The sequence below is a fragment of the Mastigoproctus giganteus genome, chromosome 2 (assembly GCF_048544385.1).
Source record: "Mastigoproctus giganteus isolate SK-2022 chromosome 2, ASM4854438v1, whole genome shotgun sequence".
In the NCBI taxonomy this organism is placed as follows: Eukaryota; Metazoa; Arthropoda; class Arachnida; order Uropygi; family Thelyphonidae; genus Mastigoproctus; species Mastigoproctus giganteus.
In genome coordinates, this window is record NC_143576.1 from 222,208,401 (window position 1) to 222,234,971 (window position 26,571).

Genomic DNA, 26,571 nt, shown 5'->3' on the forward strand with positions numbered 1-26,571 from the left:
CTAGATTTCGTGTATCTTTGGCTCTCTTTAAAAAATCACTAATCTGGGTTTGTTTGCTTTTGCTTGATAACTCTTTGATTTCATCGTATGGAACTAAGCATTTTTGAAGCTCCCTTTTGAACTTTGGGCTCCTTTCATTCAAGAATCTGCATTCAAAAAATAAGATTCTAATTGCTTGGCTAACTTTGCTTTCCCGTATGCTTTTTACTGTAAAATTTTGAAGTTTAGAATTTTCATCTACAATATCATCATCTGAATTGATTTTACCTCCAATGCCATTTGCACCAAATCAGCTACGCCGCCGCCTTTTTCTACCAGTAATTCTTGAATGTATTGAGTAATCATATCCTTTTTTTTAATTTTTTAGGAGCATCAGCGACTAAGGCCATGTTAATCAGTGTATATTGTCTATAAATTGAGTGTGTCCTGAGGTCGATTTTCTGTTTTGCTGATGTGACACCATTTTATCCATCCAACACATTTTATGTGATTGTACCAGTTTTATAAATGCTCGTTTTACTGCTTTTACCCATCTGACTGAGCCATATACACTCAGTCAGATTTTAAATGACAACGACAACGTGTCAGCAGTTTTTAAATTTTTAAAATCGATCAATATGTATACACTCATATAAAATATACAATTTGCTTTTATCATTGTACTGATTTTATTTATTGATATGACTGTATATATATGCACCTTTTAGATTTTACAAGTTACCAGTCTTACCTTTTTATATTTTAACCTTTTCCTGGTGCACTATAACCTTGCTGTTTTTACACCACAAAAATCAAAATCAAATTAAATCTGTTTTGCTGGATGAAAAACCCGTTTTCCCGGCGGAAAAACCATACTACCCGAGCCCAACTAACTCAGCCACCTTGTGAAAAAAACGCATAAAAATTCCTCCCTTCATCGACAGGATTTGAACCTGGGCCTTTTCCAGCAGTGTGGGGAAGAGGGTGATACTATGAACTGTGCTATTCACGAGGGCTTCAGTAGTCATATCAAAAAAACCTGCCCGTTCGATCATATTTCCTGAATGAACTGACTCTGGCCATACATTTTTTCATATGTATTTAACATTGACAGTTTTACTTCTTTCAGCAATAAAGCTATGTTTCTGATACAATCCACAATTGAGAAATGTTTCCATGCCTCCATTACTTCAATAGATTCAGAATCAATTTTTTACAAAAGCCATTGTAACGATTTTCTGATGGAATGAATTTTAAACGTGGATATAATGCCTTGATCTAACGGCTGAATGAAAGTTGTATTAACCCAATATAACTGTGGTGGTAGGAACATAACTTCAACGTTTGGATGACTTAAATTTTTTGGATGGCCTGGTGTGCTATCCAATAGTAATAAAACTTTCAAATCTAGATTTTTCCACAAGTTCAATAGCACAGAATGTAACACGGGAGTTTCCCAACTAAATAAAATACACAGATTTCTCAATATTTTTTTTTTTGACTAGTGAATCAACAGCAGGGATTCAAAAAGAGTGGAAACATTGAAAAATTACATCCAACATAATAGCAGGGTTTTATTACCCTGCACAAAAACTCAAAAATACCCTGTTATGTGAGGTTTACCGAAATTCTCTAACCGTGTTAGAGCGACACCGTGTTGTGCCAGGATTGCTGCAATTTATCAATTGTGTTAGAGCGAAACAGTGTTGTAGAAGTACAGTGTTAAACGGGGGTTGCCTGTATATATAATTAAAATTCAATTCAAATATTTTTATCGATACACCAATTACCTGGCGATAATTCTACCACACTTCCAAGTTTGTGTTATATGTATTAGGCTATACTGTTACACTTGAAAGTTATGTTAATTATATGTAACAAAATTATCCGACTAATGCTAGCCTAAGTGATTTGACTTTAGAGTTACCTATTTATCACAAAAAATTAGAATTTCGATACTACTCACTCTGTAACAATGGAAGCAAGATTCGAACGATACAAAGGTGCTATGTATATTAAGTAGTAACCTACAAAATCTGTAGCTAAATTCAACAATAAAATAATGAGCATGGCTAGGACTATAAAGCTACTTATTACAATTTAATATGACAATTAGATCAATAAATCGGCAAATTCTTCAAAAACTTATGTTTGTTGGAGCTGAAAATTCTTTGAGTAGGGTGTGGATACTTTAGCACACGTTTTTTTAGAATCAATCAGTGCACAATCCCACATCATATTTGGAACACATACCTTCTTTTCTTTTCCTCCCTTTTGGTATGTATTCAAACATGACAGTGCCTCATTGTGTGTGTGTGTTTTTTTTTTTTTTTCCATGGGCTACTACATGTTGGAAGGAAAATAGCATTCAGTTATTTGTAGTACTGTCGGTTCATTAGTATATCATGAGCTGTGTATCCTTGGCCAATCCTTTTAGGACTAGAAGGGCACGGTGTAGCAATGTTGTGATGCTTTTGATGTCAGAACAGATGAATCGAGGCAGTGTTAGGTGGGTCGGAAAACTGCTAGCTTGGGGGGAGACAAAGACCAATAGATTGACAGTAGCCACTGGCAGAGGTGAAAGAGATTCTTGCACTGCTTCTATTAGAATGAGCAGAAGCCTGAAAAACAAGATGCATGGTATTTCAGAGACTGCTGGGAGCCACTGCGGTACAAGTAAACACATGGGTTGTGTTAGGGTAGCTAAGAATAGAAACAGGTGCAGGTATACTTGCGTGTACACCAATGCTAGGAGTTTAGTAAATAAATTTGATGAATTTGAGGTATTGCTCAAAACATCGAAGGCAGATATTGTTGGGATATCAGAGACGTGGTGTCACACAGATATAAGGGATGCAGAACTGCAATTTGGGGAGTACAACGTCTACAGAAAGGATAGACAGGATAGGAAGTGGGGAGGGGTTATGCTATTAGTTAAGAAACACATAAAAACCAAGGAAGTGAAGCCAGTCGACATCGCTGGACAGTGCAGTGTGGAGTCAGTTTGGTGTGACATAAACATTGGGAGATCAAAATTGAGAGTAGGAGTGTGCTATAGGCCTAATGACTCTGATGAGTATAATAAGGAACTGTACAGGGAAATAGAGTGGGCCAGTAAATCAGAGTGTCTTATAATGGGAGATTTTAATTTCCCAGATATTGACTGGAATTTGGGGGCTGGTTACTCACACACTAGCAGGGCTTTTGTGGATTTATTGGATGATTGTTTTCTACATCAGCATGTTCGGGAGGCAACTAGAGGGAGTAATACTCTTGATTTGATTATCAGCAGTGATTCTTCATGCATTAAGAATCTGCAGATAAATGAACCACTAGGTGGCAGTGATCACAGTGTGCTGAAGTGGGATTTACTCAAAGAGGTAACTACCATTAGGGGTAAAGGGAAGGGTTATTGCTTCCGTAAAGGCGACTACGATGGACTGAGACAGTATTTAAATTCTATACAGTGGGACCAACTGATGATGTTACCAACAGCAAATTCAAAATGGGAAGCATTCAAAGAACTTATCTTGGAAGCTACTAGGCTTTACATACCAACTAAGAAATATTGTTCAAGGTTTAGGCCAAAATGGATGTCAGATGAACTAATGAGGCATATGGCAGAGAAGAAAAATGCATGGGATACATACAAATTAACACATGACACAGAAGCCTATGATAGATACAAGTTGATATGCAACCAAGTTACAAAGGAGGTTAGGCAGGCGAAGGCAGATTACGAGAAATCCTTGGCAAGGGATGCAAAGAAAAACAGCAAAGAGTTCTTTACTTATGTAAACTCTAGAAGGAAGGGGATGAATCAGATTGGTCCACTTGATATTGATGGGTCAAGTGTTGATGATTCTGCTCAGGTAGCTAACAAACTAAATGAATATTTTGCATCGACATTCACACGAGGAGTTATTCAGCGAGGGGAATGCCAGAGGTGTATTCAACTCTAGCAGTAAGCTACAGAATCTTGAAATAACTGGGAGTAAAGTGGAGGAGAAACTGTTGAAGATAAACACAAGAAAGGCACCCGGGGTGGATGGGATCTATCCAGTTATATTAAAGGAGGCAGCAAAGGAAGTAAGCAAACCCTTAGCCATAATTATGAGAGCTTCCTTGGACTCAGGGGAGGTGCCCATAGACTGGAAATGTGCAAATGTGACCCCAATTCACAAAGGAGGATCAAAGGCTGACACAAGTAATTATAGACCTGTGAGCTTAACTTCTGTTCCAGGAAAATTAATGGAGGCACTGGTTAAAGAAGCACTGCAGGATCATTTAGACAAGACTTCAGTTATAGCTCAGACACAGCATGGTTTTGTTAAGGGGAAGTCTTGCCTGACCAACTTGATTGGATACTATGATGCAGTCACAAAAGAACTGGATGCAGGGAATAACTTTGATATTATATACTTGGATCTTAGAAAGGCTTTTGATACTGTTGCACATGGAAGACTGCTACACAAATTGGAGCAGTGTGACATTGGAGGCAAATTGCTGCTATGGATAAAGGGGTGGTTGAGGGGGAGAAGACAGAGAGTGGTAATCAATGGACACTGCTCATCGTGGACTGATGTTATTAGTGGAGTCCCTCAGGGCTCAGTGTTGGGTCCATTATTGTTTTCTGTATTTATAAATGATATTGATGATGGTATATCGGGCTTAATGTCCAAGTTTGCAGACGATACAAAGGTTGGCAGGGTTGTCAAGGACACTACTGACACTATGCTGCTGCAACAGGATCTGGAAAGGTTGAGCAGATGGGCTGAGAGGTGGCAAATGAAGTTTAACATTGACAAATGTAAAGTACTACACATGGGAAACAGCAACCCCAGAGCAACGTATCAACTCTGTGGTACTACACTGACAGTGGTAGAGAGTGAAAGGGACTTGGGGGTGGTTTTGCAGGCAGATATGAAGTTCTCTGAGCAGTGCAGACGGGCTGCAAGAGTAGCTCATGGAGTATTGTTAATGATATACAGGAATTTTTCCAGCAGGGATAAGGAGGTGATTATTCCATTGTATAAGGCGATGGTCAGGCCACACCTAGAGTACTGTATACAGGTCTGGAGGCCTCATTTCAAGAAGGATGTAGAGCTGCTGGAACGAGTACAGAGAAGGGCAACACGATTAGTGAATGGAACAAAGGGGTGCTCTTACGAAGAAAGGCTTAAGTTTTGCAAATTACAGTGTCTGGAGACTAGGCACCAGCGAGGTGATCTGATAGAGGTGTATAAAGCCTTGAATGGTTTAAGCATGCTCAATGCTGATGGGATTCTTCCTCTAGCTCAGAAAAATCACCTGAGAGGGCATAAATTCAAATTGAGGAAAGACAGATGTAGGATAGACGTGCGGAAATTTGCCTTTAGCCAGCGGGTGGTTGGTTGGTGGAACAGACTTCCATCCCTTGTGGTGGAGGTTGATAGCCTAAATAAGTTTAAGGCTCAGCTAGACAGGTATTTTGAACGAACAGAGGGGTGAAGTGGAAGTGGGTTTTTTTTTTTTTTTTTTTTTTGGCTGATGCTGCATAAGCTTGCTTTCTTGCATCAAATGCCTCTACTAATGCTAATTATACAGTCTTCTTTAGTATGTAAAGGAAGAGCATGTAGGATTACTAACTGTAATTATAAAGAATCAAAATTAGCATCAGCACAAATAATTATACAGTAGAGCATCAGTTATCCGGAATAATTAATGTCAGACCTCTTCCGGATAGCAAAATTTTCTGGATAATTGAATGTAAGGTAAAATTAAATAAATTCTGTTATAATATATTAAGATAAAAGAAAAAGACTTTAAATAGCTTGGAAAAAATGAATAATAATAACTTATACATAAAAATTCACACATTTACATATGTATGTATATTCGGATAGGTATTTTACTGCAAATTTTGTGGAAATAATTTTTCCACATAAAATTTAAAATAATTTTTTAAAATAATATAAAATTAAAATAATGTTTGATCGTTTGTTGTTACTTTTTTTTTTTTGTGCGAAATCTTTCAAGTTCCTTAATAATATGAATTTGATTATATCGCATTCTTCCTGGTTTTCTGTCCATTTCAGTGCTGTTTCTTTTCGTTGACATTTTACCATAAAACAACTGAGAAAAATAATAAATTGCACAGTTTCGGGCCAATATTATTCTTACTGCATCTTGAGCTAAACTAAACATAATATGAAATTAAGGTAAAAATATGTCATGGAAAATTGGGTTCACAGAAGCTAATGACTAAACTCTATGACTCATAGTTTCCAAGAAGACCCATCAGTCCTAATCCAACATTTCACCAGATATACAACGTAAAAAAAAAAAACAGACAGACATACTCTCGTAGCATAATAAACATTTGTCTCAAATACTACCATTAATAAAAAAAAAAAAAAAAAGAAGAAGAAGAAAAATCAGCCCTTCAAATTATTCCAGATAACCGAAGTTCTACTGTATTAATATGAAGAAGAGTGAAGTGACATTAATATCCTTTCATATATTAAAGCAGGAAAAAATACAGGAACGCATATAACTTCTCTGCATTTTGAGAATTTTTAAGAAAAAAAAACAAGGTTACCACATCCAGTGACTGTTAGGGGTTTTCTCATTTAATCATATTTAATAACTTATTAATGTCATATTTAATTATTTTATCTTGCAAAATGATTAAATAAGATAGTCTACTAAAATTAATAAAATAAAACAACACTGTAGATATAAACTAGAACTGTGAGGCTAAACTGAAGAAATCCATGCTGTCTCAAGGGTCTAAATAAGCTATAAATAGTTTTTTACCAGAGCAGAAGTGTCATATTCTTGTGACATCATCATGAAGAATTAAAATAAATATATGCTGGCTGCCTAGAGAGAGAAAATGATGATTTAACTGATTAGCAATAGTAATAGCCATATAGTGCAAGGAAGCCACAGGCTTTTGTTGCACTGGCCAAAAAAAAAAAAGGTAGATAAGAAAATACAAATTATTTACTTCTCTCCTCACATAGGTAACTATCCAGTTGACCTTTGAATATATTCAAACAGTCAGCCTCAACTACTTATGAAGGTAACCTGTTCCAGTAATCAGTGACTTGCTGGCTAAAAGAAATTATTATTATTTGCTATATGGTTGCAGTAAGAATGCCATCATTAGCTGTAAGGGTGATGGGATGAGTTGGTTTGCTTGAAGTATTTGAGATCAAAATATAGTTTTTATTTTATTTTTGCTATGTAGTTTTAATTCAATTTTTTTTGTGCTTTTATTAGTAGCAGTTAGCACCTCATTAGTGTTATATTTGTGGAATAACTGTGTTTAATTTTGTTACATCATTACTTAAAATTAATAAATTATTTCTTAAATTTTGGTTCAATTTTGGGGTTTTCTCATTTTTAAAATTGTCCCAGAAATATTACCATGGAGCTATGGACTGAAAAATCAATGGAAAATAGTTTTCCCCCACATATCAAAAAAAAAAAAAAAAACCCAGGGAATCATTACTTCCTCTCTGTAAAACCTAAATTATGCCTAAATTAAACATATAGAATTTTATAAATAAAATTCTATATGTGGCATAATTATAGATATAAATAAATATTTTATAAATAAAATTCTATATTTGTAAATACAAAATCTTATTTAAATTTCAATTTCAAGGGATGATAAAAACAGATTGACCCAATGGGCCTAACATGTTCACTGTATCTGATGCATGTAAGCATAGCACTTGAAGTGGTACTTCAAGTGCTGTGCCGTAATGCAAAGTGCAGTGCCCAACATGCTATAAAAAATATAGGCAGTCATTCCTAAGTGGTCACTATACGAATAGTGTGAAAGTAAAGGCATCAGATGTGAACTGCTTGATCCTATCAGTGCACTGATTGAACTCTCAGCTATTATCATCAGCATTTCACTTTGGCTATAACTTGGTACACCTTTTTATTTGTTTGTTGCTTGTGTTGAGGTTATACCTAGAATAAACTTTCTATAAAATTTAAAGTTTAGTTCTGGTTTACAGCTCAGCCCAAAAGTAAGTGTTCACTTTTAGCTATAAATCCAGCTTACTTTTCAGCCATTATTTACAAATTTTCAGAATTTTGAAGATTTTGGAATGTTATTATTTCTCGACATTCCAAAAATTATGGCACATTGAATGCACTTTCTCAAATATAGATCACAGCAAATATTTTAATCTATCTGTAGTGAATGGCCAGTAATGTTCTAAACATTACTGAACATTTAAGTGAGAGAAACTATATGGATAAGCATTGTTTAAGTGCATGAGAAAATGTGTAAAATCAAAATAAGAAAAAATGAGTTTCTCAGCAAGAGCAAATTCAAAGATTTTTTTTCATAGGAGATTTTACTTTAAAAATAAATATATATATTTCTGCATATGTCTTTTTAATTGCTAATTTCATGTTTTAAGATCTTAAATTTTTATGATTATTTATTCCACTTTTTTTGCCTTAGATAATTTTATTTTAGTAAAATGAACTGTTTGCATTAATCTATTTTAATACCTAGGATGTTAAAGCCCACTTCTCTTCCAATGTTGGAAGAGTTATGCCTAGAACAGATACTGTCATACATCCATCCTGATGAAGTGAAAGCAAAGAAAAAGCAACGCAAAATTGATATGGAAGTATCAGACCTAAAGCAGAAATTAAATTGTACTTCAGTTAAGCAGATTGTTCTTAGCAATAGGGAGATACGTTTGTTAAGGTTGGTTTGTTTTGTTTAAAACTTAACTTTATTGATCCTTATATTAAAATATATGGTCTACAGGAATAACTTATATGGAAAGCAAACATTGCTCTTGTTTTCTCTAACTACACAGAATAGTACTGGGAGCCCATTGGAACAGGAATCACTTGGCAGAACTTATGTAAGTTCTTTGGCCAGAATTTAACTTTTCTGCTGCAAATGAAAGTTCAAAGGATAGGCCATAGCATATGACCAGCTATTTCCAGAATTGTTTGCTTTTTATCTGTTTTATAGCCTTTCTCAAAATTAATTTATAAATTTATAATCTCCTATGCGCTCCTATAAGCTTTATTTTTAATAAATTATTTATTTGTGTACAGAGCAGTGTTCGTCTTTCATCCATCCCTTTAATGTTAATATAGATTTTTTATTATTAGTCTCTCTTAGAAAAAAAAAAAAAAAAAAAAAAAAGGTGATATGAGTTTCCCATTAATTGACACAGACGATGCCTGTGTCAATTAATGGGAAACTTCCATACCACAGACACAGACGATGCCTGTGTCTGTGGTATGGAAGGCGCTTAGTAGAACTCTTGGCTTGTTTCCATATAAGACTTCCTATGTTTATGCTCTTCAAGAAGATGACTATGGTACATTTGGAATTTGCACAACAATATATTTGGCCAGAATCAAACCCACATTTAACTCATTAAACTTTCATTCATGACTTGAAAGTGAGTTTCATGTGAGTTCACTGCTCGTTTCATCCTTGATCTGTATTTGTTTATTATTGTTATTTTTTTTTTTTTTTTTGAGCAACTGAAAAATGTGTTCCATCGTGTCAGCTCAGTACCATAGCTATCCACCCAGGTCATACCTACTATGCCAAAGTAACAGGGAATGCGCAAGTTTATCTTCATGTGAAATGGTGAAACCCCCCACCACAGAAACATTAGCCAACAAGTTAGAGATTCTTAACAATATCCTACAGGATAAGCTTTCTGTGCATCCCCCCCCCCCCGGAACTTGCATCTAGCAAAACAGGCAAACCAGTTATGAAATACATACAGTTTATAGACACAATCAACTGCTATCTCATAACCTTAGTTATTTTGGAAAAAAAAACAAACAACCTTCCATTCAAATGGCCTCTTCATTTATCGAACATAACTCTGGAGGAATGTCCAGAGTTTATACAGAGGTTCTTATAATAGTACCAGAACTGAAAGCAACTTTCATTAAGGGTAACAAGCATCCCAGGTGAATTGTCTCAATTGGTGATCAGCTGTATATAGTGTGTTTTAGATCAGTGCTTTTTTTGAGACGGTACTCAACGGTACGGCATACCAGCACCTTTATTAACAGTGACATTTGGTTGTTGTGCACTTCGAAATTTGTAATATTCCGTAAATTTTTTCACATGTTTACCTACTTTTCAAATAAGCTTAAAGTTATTTAACTAAATTTGCATCTAACTGTCTATTATTAAGATATCTTCTGTATAAAACTTTATAACCATTTTTAGAATTCTAAATTACTCAGTCGGACCTCTGTTTAACGAACTCCTATTAGAACGAATTTTTTTTTAATCCCCTTGGAAATTACATTTAAAATAGTTTCAGTTGAGCGAAGGAAATTTTCATATAACGAACGGCTTAGGAGAGACAACTGCGTAAACACTGTTTGGCCTTCAGGCAATTTAGGAAATTAGTGCTGCCGCTAAGCAAGAAAACTTGTTCTACCATTCTACAACTTAGTGGTACCTGGTAAAACCTATCCGACCACCTGTCAGAGGTACGAAGAAATCGCACTGGTCAACAATGAGCAGATAAAGGGGTATTCCCAATGGGCTCTGGTCAACCTTCTGCAGTGTTGTCCAACCTTTTCTCGTACAAGGATCATATTCAAGTTAGAATTCTTTCGGGTTTTGGGACTGAGTGATTCAAGAAATATTAGTGTTACATTTTCCATATCTTGTTACATATAAAAGAAAGTTTCTGTTTTCATGTTACTGTTTTTTGTTGCCTGAATATATATAAAAAATGCAAATTCCCAATACTTTTATGTGTAACAAATCTATGTCACTATTTTATTTTTTAGAGTTTATTAAAATTATAAAAATATGACTTTCTTTTGTTTTTCAAAAAAATACCTTACTTTTGCCTTTAAATGCTCACTTAATGATAATTTTTTTTTTTTTTTTTTTTAATAAGCAAAATTTAAAATGCTGTTTCAATTCCCTTTCCGTGCGGGCCGTAGGTTAGACACTGCTGAGTATCAACTGTAAGCGTCCCGTTCAAGAATTAGGAGAGTGTGATTTACTTTTACCCCGACAAATAATCATCTGTTGTTTCACGGAAGTGCGTTATCCACATTTTTCTGTAAATTTTTCCCATCTCCGTTTACGTGGTCACAGTAGCTGGATATCCGAATGACACCAACATTTTGGACAGTTTAAAAAAAAAAAAGTAAGAAAAATTCAAATTTAAGAACTAGTGACAATATCGATGACGAGAGAAGGAAAATGACAACAACGAAACCTAAACATGAAATGTTGGCATTTGGTGAGAATGTATTTAGAAAATTGTCCATTAGGCTTCAGTAAAATGAAAGCAATACAATTCGTCCATTTCGGGGATACCTAATCAAAAAGACGGCTTTTGGAAAAATTGAAGAGCATTCGATGAAACCTCTGAATACAATACCAATTTCATTGAATATGAATGTGAATGAGGATATTCACAAATGAATCTGATCGTCAGCCCAACCAGAGCTTCGTTGATGACAAAAACAATTTCTTCACTAATATTTCTTAAAATTGTAGGCCCAGTGGCGACACACTTCAGTCTAGCAAATATGTCAATTCGTGGCTGCTTCGGAAATGTCATTCAGCAACAGACACAAACAGTAAGAAGTCGGCATAGTGTGTTGGATGAGAACTCAATAAAAATTTGGAATATTCTATAAAAACTTTATTATGAAATTATTTTACTTATTTTTTTACTTATTACTTATTTTTTATATACTTGAATAATAAATTTATGCTTAGTAAACTGTGTTAATAAACTTAATTTGTTGTTCTGATTCCAAAAACATAACTACTAAGTAACAACACCAGGAAATAATTTTTTAGAGTACTGTACTTTTCATGTCCTTTTAATTTTGAATTTTTCCTGATAGCAAAGAATGAGTACCAGCACCTATTTTTTTACAAAAAAAGCACTGTATATATATATTTTTTATATATCAAGGAATACTGTAAACAGCATTTCCTTAATATTATTATATTGCTAGTACAAGCTTTAGTTTGTACTAATAATATAGTTTTCTGACATGATGAACAAGTTGTCGACTGGGCTAGCCAGGTAGGTAAAGTGCATGCCTGGCAACCCAAAGGTCGTGGGCTCGATTCCCGCCTCGGGCTTGGATCACAGTAAAATGCAAAAACTTTGGGAGGTGCATTATGGCCATAGCTGATGCGCCAACAACTAATAAGAAAAAAAAAAAAAAAAAAAAATGAACAAGTTAGTGCAAAGCATCATTTTAGTTTGTAGTAAATCACCAAAGTAAGTTAATTGGCATTGTTTTTGTCACATCTCATATTGTGAATGCCTTCAAATTGAGTTGCTCTGATATTGCACTACCTCAAATAAGCGGTGCCTCCGTAGCCAGGTGGGCAGGAGCAGCAGTGTGTAGCACACGCTTCTTGATTAGACCAGGGTTCAAACCCGTGCCCACCAAATACGGTGGATGTGGAAAGGTCAGGGGATGACCACTGCATATCCACGGAGCAATATGGCCTTAGTTGCTAATGCTCCTAAAAACCAAACAATAACATCAAATAAGCACCGCTTCTCCAGTAGAGAAGACTAATGTTACTTATTCTCGGTGGATACCTGTACCCAGACTGCACTGTTTCTAAGCTTGTTGGCTTTTGATCAGTGGGTGGTTGGTACCCCGGTGATACAATGAATGACAACCCAGAGAAGATTAACATTACATTCTCTTCTCTACTGGCAAAATATTGCTTATTTCAGGTAGTGCAATATCAGGGCAACTCATTGTGAAGGCATTCACAATATGAGATGTAACAAAAATGATGCCATTTCATCTACTTCAATGATTTACTACCAACTAAAATGATGCTTTGCACTAACTTGTTCATCTAGTAAATTTACCATCGTCTGAGACTCTCAGCCCTAAATCCCTTTTTAATCTTTACTATTGCAAGTTGTCTGACATCTCTCATATTGTGAAATTATATAACTGGGTTGTCACTCGTATCACCGGGGTACCTACCGGCCCACTGATGAGACCAAGCTTCGAAACGGTGCCATCTGGGGGGTGGTGGTGGTGGCTGCCAAGAATAAAGAACATTAGTCTTCTCTACTGGTGAATCATTGTTTATTGGAGGTTATGGTATTAAAATAACTGTCCTTTGATTAGGAGAGTGAGAAGTTTTGAAAGCTATTTTTTTTAATTTCATTTGTGGACAACTTATTTGGAATTTCTACCCAAGTTGATACAAAGACACGTGCATAGCCAAAATAAAATATTGTTCTACTTCAAAATCTGGCCATACCTATTTGAAAATTTATCTTATTGATATTGTCTCACAAACTTTATTTCAAATACACTACATTACACAATTCACTCAATTATTACCCAAAAGTATTGGGACACAGAGAAAAGACAGGAAAAAAATGGTTTATGGATGAGATTTTAATATGGCCTAGGGCATCTTTTGGCCTGTATTACGGTCCATAGTCTTAGTGGAGTACTTTCTGCTAATTTCTGACACGTATTGACATGCATTTAATTTTTAATTGGGCAAGTGATGTTGGCCTCCACGGATGAAGTTTCACAAGTCTTTTCAATTCACCTCGCAGTTGTTCCCTTGAGCCATGATGAAAGCTTTGAATAGGTCAGTCATAGTAGATGATTACTATGTACTGCATCACATGTTCCTTTTTAGGCACGTTAGCATATATGCATTCATCACATATTGTCTTCACCATGTTTGTCCACATATGATAACTGAACTCAGTGGATGGATTTTCATAAAATTTTATATTTGCTGTTTTGACAGCTTAACAAAAATATTTGTTAAGCTGTCCCAAATTTCATTAAAATCTGTCCAATAGAAATGTCGTAATTATTATTTCTTTGTCTGTATGTTTCTTTCTTTGTATATTATTTCTTTGTCTGTCTGCATATAATGATTCGTAATGGATGGAATTTTGTAAAATTTTATATTTCATTCTTTTAAAATGTCAAACCAGATTTCTGGCCTCTCCCCCCCCCCCCTATATATCACATAGACCTGAATATTGTAGCTGAAACAAACTAGAAAATGTTGACATGCTGATTGTAGGAATGAATGAGCAATATGGCATATGCACAAAAACAAAATGTTCTTAGCTCATACATAAAAGTTATTTATTTATTTTTTTATTATGATTAAAAATAAAAAAATAAAGCTAATATAAAATAAAACTTTTTTTGTTATAAATTGTAAAAATATTACTATTCACAAGTGCACCTGAAATATAACACTATGTACTTTAACTATTTTTTCTTTTTTTATTTATTAATAGCAGACAATTTCAGAATGACAATGCTATTATCTTCCGTACTAACTCTATTTACAGCTACTTTGAGCAATATGATAATGAGGTTTAGCATCTTCTATTCCCTCTATAATCACCAAATTCCAGCCCCCATTAAGAATTTGTTTATCTTTAAAGGAGGGTATCTGACCATGAATCCTTGCCTTCAACCATATCAAAAATGATTACATGAAGAGAAATATTACAGTGTAACACCTGCGTTCGGGCCTTTCAGTTGGTATGTTCTATATAGTGACAGGCTTCTTCAGGTTGTCTAGTCTTGTCTGGTGCCTCCGTAGCCAGGTGGGCAGGAGCAGCAGTGCGTAGCACACGCTTCTTGATTATACGGGGTTCGAGCCCCGTGACCACCAAATACGGAGGATGCGGAAAGGTCAGGGAATGACCACCGCATATTCCCGGAGCAATATAGCCTTAGTTGCTAATGCTCCTAAAAACCAAATAACAACTAGTCTTGTCTGAGGCAATTTATAATAATATTTGTAATGTGGTTCTGCCATCTAGATGTCTTTTTACATTATATACAGAAAAAGTAAGGGATCACTGCCATTGTGAATAGACTGTTTTTTCCATGAGTCCTGCTAATTTTTAGGTACATTTGCATATATGCTTAAAATGCCTATTGCCCTCACACGTCCATCCATCTGTTTGTATCTAGCAAGTTGACTCCCAATGGATGGATTTTCATGAAATTTTATATTTGATGCTTTTAAATAGATTTGTCAAGCCATCCAAAGTTTCATTAAAATTGGACAAATAGAAATATGGCAGTTATTGTATCTTGGTTTTCTGTTTAAGTAGGTGTGCATGTTTTAAGAGCTTGTTTTTTTGTTTTTTTTTTTTTGTCAGTTTGTTAAATACAGTCAGACCTCCATATAACAAAATTGATCATTTGCCTGAAAAAATTCGTTATAAAGAAAAATATGACCTTTTCAACAATGAAAAGTACTGAAATTCAACATTCAGAAATAAGTGGGAACGAATAAATTTTCTAAAATTTTAAAATAATTGATGTATTAATATCACATTAAGAAATGACTACTTCATGATGTGCACAACATATTACTACACTTTTAAGAATTATATCGTAAAATATTTGGTTATTTTTTGTTGTACATTGGATTTTACCATAAAAATTCATAAAAATGTTTGCATTTGTTTTAACATTCAAATATATTTTCTGGCACATTTTCTTCCCACTGAAGGCCTCAATGCAAAGTTTCAAATGCTGCCAACATTTCATGTTTGGAAGGTTTAATATTTCACTCATTGCCTTCATTTTCATCCAACTCATTGTCGATATTGTCACTAGTCCTTTAATACTCTCCAAAATGTTGGAGTCACTTGGATATTTAGCTACTATGACATCGTTATGAACTCCTAAAGATTCTTCAAGAACAATTTCTCTACTGATCAAACCTCTCACTTGTAGTTCTTTCCAAGATTGCTCAATGTCTTCGCAGTATATGCACTGCAACTCCCTTCACATTCTCGTTGAATGTACTTTATACACTCAAGCCCGAAAAGCCTTATTCAGTAATCTCCAAAATCTTCAAGAACCTTTGATACTCCGCCAGCTCATAGGTAATGATGCAAATCTCCCGGAATTTTTCTGCTTTTTAAAATGGATACATCTGTATAATTGTTTCTGACTGTTCTTACAGACACCGTGTGATCTTCATCTTGTTTATAGGTGCAATATGGCCTAAGTAGCCCTTGCACCAGAAATAACCATACCAATACCAATGCTCAATGGCTTGTAGCAGTTCATCCCTCTCATCACTGTTAATTGGTGTTTTAGCAAAACCTGCTTTTGCGAAACAATTCTTAATTGTTGTTTCCATCACATCTTGACTCCACACCTTTGCCAACTGTGATATGCACATCCATAAATCTATAACAGAATTTTTAGATTGGTTGGTTTCTATTCTCAGTATAATTTTTTTCAGTATGCGCCTTCGGCAGTGCATGTTCAAATTTTTGATAATGCCTTGGTCTATTGGTTGCAGTTTAGACGAGGTATTCAGAGGGAAGAAAACAAGCTTCACACTTGTAAGTTTCGAAATTACCAAGTGAAGGTGGGCAGTTGTCGACAATCAAAGCGATTTTTCTGTTTTCTTTCATCATCTTTCTATCGAAATTTAAAATCCACTGTTCAAATATTTCACTTGTCATTCAAGCTTTTTTTGCTGTAGTTTTAGTTCAACTCTAACGACTTTACTCCTTTGAAACATCAGGGTTGTTTACTTTTGCCTATTACTAAACGGGGCGTCTCTGTGGGCAGAAGCAGCATTGCGTAGCACACGCTTCTTGATTAGACCGGGGTTCGAACCCATGAACACCAAATACGGAGGATGCAGAAAGGTCAGGGAATGACCAACGGAAATCCCCGGATCAATATGGCCTTAGTTGCTAATGCTCCTAAAAACCAAATAACAACAACAACATTACTAAAAGCTTCATTACTAGCCATATTTGCACAAACCAAGACTGTAATTCTCCCCCTACTATTTTTACCACCTGCTCATTTATCACCCTTAAAAGTCAGTGTCTTGTTTGGTAAACATTTTAAAAATAGACCTGAAAAATAGATTTCATCAACATCAAATATGTCTTTGGGCTCGTAATCCTCCATAATTTTTTCAAAACTGTTTCTTTTTTTTTTTTTTTTTTGCAATGGGTACAGTCTTCTTCAATTACAACCCCACTTTCACCAGAAATAACCTTTTTGAGTAAATGCTGATGCTTTTAAAATTTGTCCAGCCAACCAGAACTTGGAATGTTTTATGCCCCAGGATTGATGCGTACTCCATAGCCTTTTCTTTTATTAATGGTCCTGATATCTACATGTTTTGGTCTCGAATCAACTTCACCCACTTAAAAACTGCTTCATACAGGCAAATTTGGCTATCCGGAAGAGGTCTGACATTAATTATTCCGGATAACTGACACTCTACTGTGTATATATACAGGGTGTCTCAAAAATACACGACATAACTTCAGGAATGAGTTCCTCATATGTAGACAATAAAAATATTTTAGATCAACATAGTTCCGGAAATGCTTGGTTTCTGAGTTTTGAAGGTCTGTCTATGACACTTAACTGTTCACATCACCTTATAGTAATTGTTCAAAATGTCCACCTTCTGCCTGAATACAGGCCTTGCATCGACATCTCATGGACTTGTGAAGACAATGCCAAATTCCTGGCATGTTTCGTATTCTCTCACAACCTGCCACAATTAACCCCGGGGGCTCACATCTGGTGAGTATGGGTTTGGCACACCCAGGGTCCTGAGCCGGATATCATCATTCTTCTATTTCTTGGTGATCTACTTTTGACTCTCTCTCTCTCTCTCTCTCTCTCTCTCTCTCTCTCTCTCAGGGTAACTTGGGAATTTTTTTTTTTAAGCCTCAGGCTTCCTTGCACCATATGGCTATTAATAATAATAATAATAATTCGATTGCAGAGAGTTTCCACATCAGCTACCGGAGTCGAATACACCAATGGCTTTAAATGGCCACACAAGAAGAAATCTAGTGGGTTTAATTCAGTGAGCATGGAGGCCAGGCAGTTGGTCCACCTCTACCTATCCACCGACCAGGAACCCTTCAATTCAGGTAATAGGCTAGGTGGCTGAAATGTGCGGGAGCACCATCGTGCATGAAGTGTGCTTGTTGACGAATGATCAGTGGTGTGTTGTCCAAGAAATCAGGCATGTTGTTTTCCAGAAGGTTTCTGTACGCCTGCCCTGTGAGTTTGTTTGGAAGTACATGGGGCCCAAATAACTTATCACCAAACCCCCCCCCCCCAGATGTTGAGGCTGAACCGCTGTTGGTGATGTGATGGAAGAATTGCATGTGGATTTTCCTCAGCCCATACATGCTGATTGTAAAAGTTTTAGATTCCGTCTCGTGTGAACTGTGCTTCATCTGTGAATATCACTAAGGCAGGAAAGTGAGGAGTTGTACCACACTGTTGCAAGAACCACTGGCAGAACGTTACTTGTGCAGTGTAATCTGCTGGTGACAAGGCCTGTACCCATTGCAGATGGTAAGGATACACTTGGTGTTCTTGCAACACTCTCCAACTAGTTGAACAGCCAGTTGCATTGCTTTTCTGCGTGTGCTGATTCCAGGAGTGGCATGCACCAAATCCAAAATCTCCTCCTCTACTTCAGGAGTCGTAGATCTTGGTCATCCTCTGTCAGCAGCACGAGGTGTAAAGGTCCCATGTTCACAAAGGTGGCGATGGATACCTTCAAACATTTTCCTGTCTGAACATCTTCGTTCTGGGAACCTTTTGTGGTACAAAAGACGAGCCTCCAGAGCATTGCAGTCCGCCAAACCGTACATAAAGTGCATATCCGCTTGCTCCTGATTTGAGTACATGGTCGGAATGGAAAACCACCAGATTCTGTCAGTACCTTGTGATGAAGGAATTCACCTACGGGAGATAAGACATTCTGGTTAATAACTCGGGAACCAAGCACTTCTGGAACTATGTTGATATAAAATATTTTTATTGTCTACATATGAGGAACTCATTCCTGAAGTTATGCCGTGTATTTTTGAGACACCCTGTGTGCGTGCGTGCATGTGTTGTTTGGTTTTAGGAGCATTAGCAACTAAGGCCATATTGCTCCGAGGATATGCAGTAGTCATTCCCTGACCATTCCGCATCCTCCATATTTGGTGGGCACGGGCTCGAACCCTGGTTTAATCAAGAAGCGTGTGCTATGCACTGCTGCTCCTGGCTATGGAGGCGCTGTGTGTGTGTGTGTGTGTGTGTGTGTGTGTGTGTGTGTGTGTGTGTGTGTGTGTGTGTGTGTGTGTGTGTGTGTGTGTGTGTGTGTGTTCACTACATATATATATTGTAATCTTTATTGTATACAAAAGTGATATATACAATATACCTTTCACAGCAGCAATGCCTGGGGGTTTACAGTGGCTGTTATATTTCAGTTATTAAAATCCAGGAGAAAATGAATAAAATACATTATGACTATATTGACTGCATACTATGATCCGAGGCATTGTTATTTGTTTATTTTATTAAATCACAAAAGATTCATTGAAATTAATGCTGCATTTCAATTCAGATTAAAAATCCAGAAGGAAATAAATAAATATTACATTAAGGTGCAGCAAAATAAAAACAATTATTTTTATATATATTATTATTTAATTAACTAGTAATTAATTGTTAAAAAGATAATTATTTACTTTTCACTCTCATTAATCACAAAAAAAAAAATTTCAGTTAATTAAGAAATAAAAATCAAACTTTCCTGAAATGTAACAAACTTCGTACATTACCAAACTTATGATTATATCAATCCAGCAATTTTAAAAAAATGTAGTCTGTTTTATTAAATATAAATGAATAAATGTTATGTATTGCAAGTGATACAGAAAGCAACATATAACCTTACATTCCCAGAATGGCACATGGTCAGAGGGGTTCATGTTACAGAATTTTAGCCTTATCTGTACCTCTCATATATAGCACAGCACAGTATAATAATTCTCTTCATATACTTAACTTTCTTTACATTTCTTCGCATAAATATTCTTATAAAAGCATTACAATATACCAGTATTATGCAAAAAGAAGATAAAAGTAGCTATGTATTTCACTTAAATAATAGAAGGTTCATTTTGCAATTATAACAGAGCTTCACTGTGTCCCCATTAGTGGATTATGTGCAATTTCAGATGGAATTAACTTGTTTCCCATATCATCATATTGATGTATTTTTTATCTATAATACACAAATATTTTTTTATTAAATATTTCCCCTATAACAAATACCTTTCAGTTCATCATTTAATAATGAATATTTTTTATTAGATATTTAGAACTTTCACCTGCTGAACGTGCCAAGATTGAAGGTAATCCTAAAGTTGCCAAGAAATTGGACAGATTGCGCAACCGAGGTACTAGTAATGACTCTAGTTCTATGCATTCTGGCTCAGGAAATGCTGAGGATGATAACTTCAGTGATGATAGTAGTGTTGATGATAATTTCGAAGACCCTGATGAATATGAGAAAGGTGAAAATGAAATTGGTTTTAATTCATTTTCTGATTCATTTGGAATGCACACATCACCGCCACATTCTTTACATGGCCTACACATTAGAAGCCCAGATATTTTCAACGGAAATATGGACAGTTTTGGTAGTAGTTGGTCTCCAGGAGGCAGCAGCAGTAGTGGTGGAGGTGGTGGCTACTGCTGCACTTGTACATGTCATGGAAAACTTCCAAAATTGCAAAAAGTAGGAGTTATTACTGTAGATATTGCTTGTCAGACTTTATCTACTGGGGATATTGTTATAACTAAAGTGTTCTTTGAAGATCAAGCCAATGAAAAACTTAAAAAGATTGTGCAAAGCTGAAGAGGAGTTTAAAATTTTGTAATATTGACAATAGATATACAAATATAATCTATTCAAAAATATCTCTTTTCAGATTTGTTAAGGGACAGATATTGAGATCAAACTTTCTTTTTAAGTATCAAAATTCATTTCATAGTTGAATACTGAAGAACAGTATTTTGTGGAATTTGTCTTTCATTCTCAAGTATAAAGTTAAGAATACCATATAATATCACTTGATTACAAAAGCAGCTAACTGATCTGCACATACCGTATTTACTCCAATAATGGAACTGTTTGTCTTAATATTTAGGTGTACTTTATAGGTATGTAGTGTCAAGTCAATACATAATGTGAATACTCTGTGGATACGTATCCTCTGGCCATCACCTGTGGCCTGTTTCACTGCTACAGTAACTAGTTACTATGCTAATCATAGGTGTGCTATGATAACAGCATGATAATACCCAATAAAACAGTCAATGTGGCAGTTAATTCTAAGCATTTCCTGCCATGGTAATAACTTGATGAGGGGATTATGATAAGTTCTGAGCCTGTAATAGAAAGAAACAAAAGAATCCAATTATATACATAGTTTATTCAATATATTTGCATTTAAACTCCATGCACTTTTTACAGCCATGTTTCAGCATTTGTAAACCCTCTCAAATAGAAATTGAAGGGTTGCTTCCCAAATCAGATTGATGCAAATTTTATACCCTCTAAATATTTCTTGAGATTTAGTAAGAAGTATTCCAAGGGTGCAAGATCTGGTGAAAATGAGAGATGATGAAGAAGCCAAAAGCCTAGCTCAGCTAATTTGGCATGTATTTGATGTGCTGTGTACTAAAGCATTGTCTTGCAAAAACAACACTCCTTGGGTGAGCTTTCCTCTGTGTTTGGCCTTCAATTTGTCCAAAAGTGATGAATAATGCTCAGCAGTTGTTATTTTTCCCTTTTCCAGTAGTCAAACAAAATCATGTTCTTGTCCCAAAAGTCAGAGGGACAAGACCCTCTGAACCTTCCCAACAGACTTTTGGGTAGGACTTCTTTGAATGGGGGGGTAGTCACTGTGCCTCCACTCTGTCTGTTCTTTGTTCTCTGCATCATAACAGAACAATTATATTTCATCCATAGTGACAATTTATGCCAAAAACTCATTGGAACATTGTTCAAAATGGTGAAGGATGGCAATTGAAGACAAGACATGTTGTCACTTTTGATCAGCATTCAGACATTTGGGGACCCATTTGACAGAAAGCTTCTGCATCTCCAGCGTGTCATGGATAACATATCCATAATGTTCCCTGTGTATGTACATACATAGACTCTTAGCTATCCATTAGATGAATTTTAGCAGAAATTCGTCTGTCAGATGGTATCATGGTATCAACATTTTCAGGTACTCTTGTAGAAACTAGTCTTCCTGTCCTTTCTGCATCATCAGTGTCAAAATAACCCATTTTAAATGTTGCAGCCCAGCTTTTGATGGCTAAATAGCATGGGCACTGTTCTCCTAACATCACCAGCATATTATCATGAATTTCCTTTGGTGTTTCCCCCTGTAGAAACAAGATATTTCATAGCCATTCTACCTTCAGTTGGCTGAAAGTGATGTTTTGGGCTGACATCCTTTCTTCAAACTGTATAAAATAAAAATGGATTTTATGGTTTTTTTGAAGAAAATGGGCTATTTAACATAAAAAATATGCCCTTTCATAATTTGACACCCATTTGTTAAAAAAAAAAAAAAAATATGGAAGTGGGGTGGGCTGAAAATTTATTGACATCCTTTTGTTATATATAAAATCACGTCCAAAGGATTACTTCTATATAAATAGATAGATACATGTCAATAAAATGCAAGTAGAAAAAAAAGCAAGATTTAAGTATTTACATCATTGTGGACAATGCTTTAATAACTATATATACATATATAATAAACAGTAGGACTTATAAAAGCAACAGGACTTAAAAAGTATAAAATGTCCATTTATATATAGGAACCACCACCAACAAAGAGTTTACATGACAAATGAAAGTGTTTTCATAGATAACATTAATCTGATGCATGCATGCATTTGGTGGGAGTTGTTGCTATCATGGTCTGTTCTGTTCCATCCCACCCATTCTATGCTGTGAATAAAAGATACTACTTTATTCCATTATCCATAATAAGATGTTACCATCTCGAGAGATAGGAAGACACCCCCCCCATCAGTGAACACTTTGTCAAAGCATTGACAAATTTTGTCAATGCTTTGACAAAGCTTTAATGCTTTAATATATAGTTATTAAAGCATTGTCCACAATGATGTAAATACTTAAATCTTGCTTTTTTTTCTACTTGCATTTTATTGACATGTATCTATCTATTTATATAGAAGTAATCCTTTGGACGTGATTTTATATATAACAAAAAGATTGATCATCTTCATCGTCATCAGTAATTCAGTCTTTAGACTGGTCTGCTTATCAGATGAGCCGTCTCCACCTCTCTCTCTCTGTGCCATTTCTTTAAGTTCTTCAAAATTTCAAAGTCCTGCTTCATCCAATAATGTCCCAGTGAAGGTATTTTTTGGTCTTCCCCAAGGGCGTTTTTCCTCCATGGCTTCCAGAAGCAACCCACCATGTTGAATCATGTGTCCCACCCATTTGAGTCTGGTTAATCTTATTCTGTCAAGTATTTTTCTTTGTTCTTGGACACATCTTAATACTTCCTCGTTTGACACTTTTTCAGTTCATTTAATTTTTTCCATCTTGTGCCAGCAGCACATCTCAAAGGCCTCAAGTCTCTTTTTGTCTCTGGGGGGACTGGAGTAAAGTCCCCCCAGAGGGGACTGGAGTAAAGCCATTGTCTCATTGCTGTTTAGTGTATCACCCTGGGTTGCCCTGCGAGCTTCAAACACCCCTTGGGCAAACTCAGCAAGAGCTTTGTAATATGGCTCTTCTATAAAAAGATGCTCATAATTTCTTGGTAAGGAACAGGCTGTCCTACTGATAAATGTATTTCATATAGCTGTCATAGAGGGGCAATCATAGAGTATGTGGGTCCAATCCTCGTTCGCACCACATTGGAGTTCATCAGCTATTCCAAAGCCAACAATTTAGCTCTAAAAGAACTGCGACCAGTTAAGATAAAAGTTGTGTACATTCCTGGGTCATACGAGGATGGTGGTTTAGATATACCAGCCTAATCCGGGGGGGGGTGAGCCATTTGGTTGTACCCCTTTTGTTGTTCGGTTCCAGTTATCTTGCCACATTTTTAGTAACTTTGTGGCTGTTTGTTTCTTTCCCTGCTTAACAGGGTTGTCAAAATTGAGGGTGATACCCATAAAGTCTGTTGGTAACCTTCTATTCAGTCTTTGATGCAAAGCACATTTGACAATCTCTAAAATCCAGTGGCAAGGTGCCAGCCAGTACTTGTAGGGTAGGGTAGGGGTGCTCACAGTGCAGCATGCACGGGTGATGTATAAGAGCAAGATTCTATGGATACTCTCTATTTTTAGTTTGTTCCTAATCGTAGCTGCTCTGGGAACCAGGTGCCAGCACTATAGGTGATTACAGGTAGAAAGACTGCTTTGTATATAAGGAATAATGTGTTCTTTTTTGAGTCCTAGTCTGAATGATTGATGCAGGCTGTCATTCTTGCATATCGTCATATCTGTTTTTTGCCAAGAAATTGAGATGGGGATAAAATGACATTTCCCTTGGATGTTCCAAAAATTCAGGAAAAAATTAAAAATTCATGATATTTACTTGTTAAGTGCAAATAAGAAATGAGAATGCACTGTTACATTTAAAAGGAAACATGGAAAAAATATCAGCTTGTGACTGTAAAGTACTTTTGGCTTTGTGATAATGTTTTTGAAAACAGTATTTGGAAGATTTCATGTTTTAAACTGCAGTATGAACATATAAACGTTTAGAAATTTAATTTTTAAAGTTTATGTTGAGGAGTAGATTGACAATGAAATCCAAAGAAAATGGTCTAATGGATGTTTCAAAAAAATCAGGAAAAAATTTAGAAACCCCATGTCCTCTTTTAAATGTACATGAATAGAAATTCATGTACATTTAAAAGGGGACACGGGGGAAAATGTCAGATTCTGACTGTAAAGCACTCATGGCTGCATGATGGTGTTTTTGACCTAACAAAGAAGTATATGAAAACAATATTAATGCAGAAGGAAATCCTAGAAGATGAGCAGAATAAAAGAGAATTAAGAGTATTTCTCTCTCTTCATATGAAACCTAATTTCATCCATAAGTAATTAAGGTTTTATTTCATTGAAGTACATGTTAAACAACAATATAAATCAAACTGAACCCTAACTGCAATCAAACTGCAATTACCCTTTAATAGAGATATTGCAGTCTGGTTGATATTGCTGTATATAAATGTGTATGCTTTTGTAATATAAATTATTGGGTGTCAGAACTGTATATACAGTATGTTAATGTATGTTGTGTAATTTCATTTACTGTGATCATCATGGGTCCTTGGTATTCTTGAAGTGAAGAGGTATTCTCAGTGACTTGATTTGCAGTAGTTCATCAAGTCAACAATTTAGCCTCAGTAGCCCTTGTGTCATTAAACCCAATACCAACAACAACAACAATCATCAAGTCAGCCTGAGATTGATTGTTTTCTTGCTAGACTGACCCCTAAAGTTTTAACAAGACTAAAAGTTGCATGAGTTGTGGTCAGGTGAAGTGAGGTTGTCAAGTATTTGGGAAATTATGTGATGTGACTCAGTCATTAGTCAGAACAGTGAAACGGTTGTAGCTTATTTTAGCTCTTGTACTAGGTTCACTTTGCATTGTGTTTTATAGGTGCCTTTGTAGCCATGTGGGAAGGAACAGCAGTGTGTAGCACATGCTTCTTGATTAGACCAGGGTTCAAGCCCGTCACCACCAAATACGGAGGATGCAGAAAGGTCAGGGAATGACCAGCGCATATCCCGGAGCAATATGGCCTTAGTTGCTAATGCTCCTAAAAATCAAATAACAACAACATTGTGTTTTATAGCACTGTGTATTCAGTTTGATATGTAATAGTGAATTATGAAATTACCCGGTACTTATAAATGAAAATGTTTTATTCTGCAGTCTCAGTCATGTTATCATTGACTTTTTCATTAGCAGTTTCCACACAACTGGTTCCTTCAACTTCCTCTTCCCTTTTTATAACAGACATAGCAAGCAAAGTTCTCTTCTGTTTCCTTTAAAGTATCAGTATTAACCAAAGTAATGGTGTTTCTGTTGTTTTGATAAAACAGCATTACTAGTAGTGGAAAGCTCTTCAGATTGAGTCATATGAACTTTAGTTGTTGCTGTATTCATATCTGCTTTTATAGGATCCTTATGTGTCATGTCATATGAGTTTGCACATTTTATTCGCATATTTCTTGAATAGAATATCATTTTTATTCTGATGTTACTTTTTTTTGTAAAATTTGATTTTACGTGATCTGGATATTATTTGTTTTAAGGTTCAGTAGAGTCTGATATCTGTTTTCTGACTACAGGCTTTCAAGTAGTGCACCACTTTAATTACAGTTATCTATATTATCTCTCTCTCATAAAGAGAGAGATGTGGGGGAACTGTAGACATAGTACACCTATATATATCCATAATGTATTTTGCATTATATATAATAAATATATATACAGCATAACAGTAAAGTACCTCTGGATGTTTTGCCTGTACCATTCTATCCTATTTATATTTAAAATGTTGGTGGGAAAATATTATATTCATATTTTTATGACATGAGCTAGAGATGTAGGGAACGTGTTTATGTGACTTGTTTTGACTAAATCAATAATTTGCTTTGATAATTAAGGACAGTTATTGCAAGTGCCTGTCAGATAGTAGG

The 26,571-nt window shown here is 35.6% G+C and overlaps 1 protein-coding gene across 1 annotated transcript in view; it reads left to right on the plus strand.

The window, feature by feature from the left end:
• egl (Egl_like_exo domain-containing protein) overlaps positions 1 to 20,710 on the plus strand; it is an 80,869-nt gene extending 60,159 nt beyond the window's left edge. The window contains exons 4-5 of the mRNA XM_090390179.1: positions 8,504 to 8,701; positions 20,164 to 20,710. Coding sequence (XP_090246305.1) covers positions 8,504 to 8,701; positions 20,164 to 20,710 — 745 coding nt within the window. The remainder of the gene's footprint in view (positions 1 to 8,503; positions 8,702 to 20,163) is intronic.
• Positions 20,711 to 26,571: the final 5,861 nt, after the last annotated feature.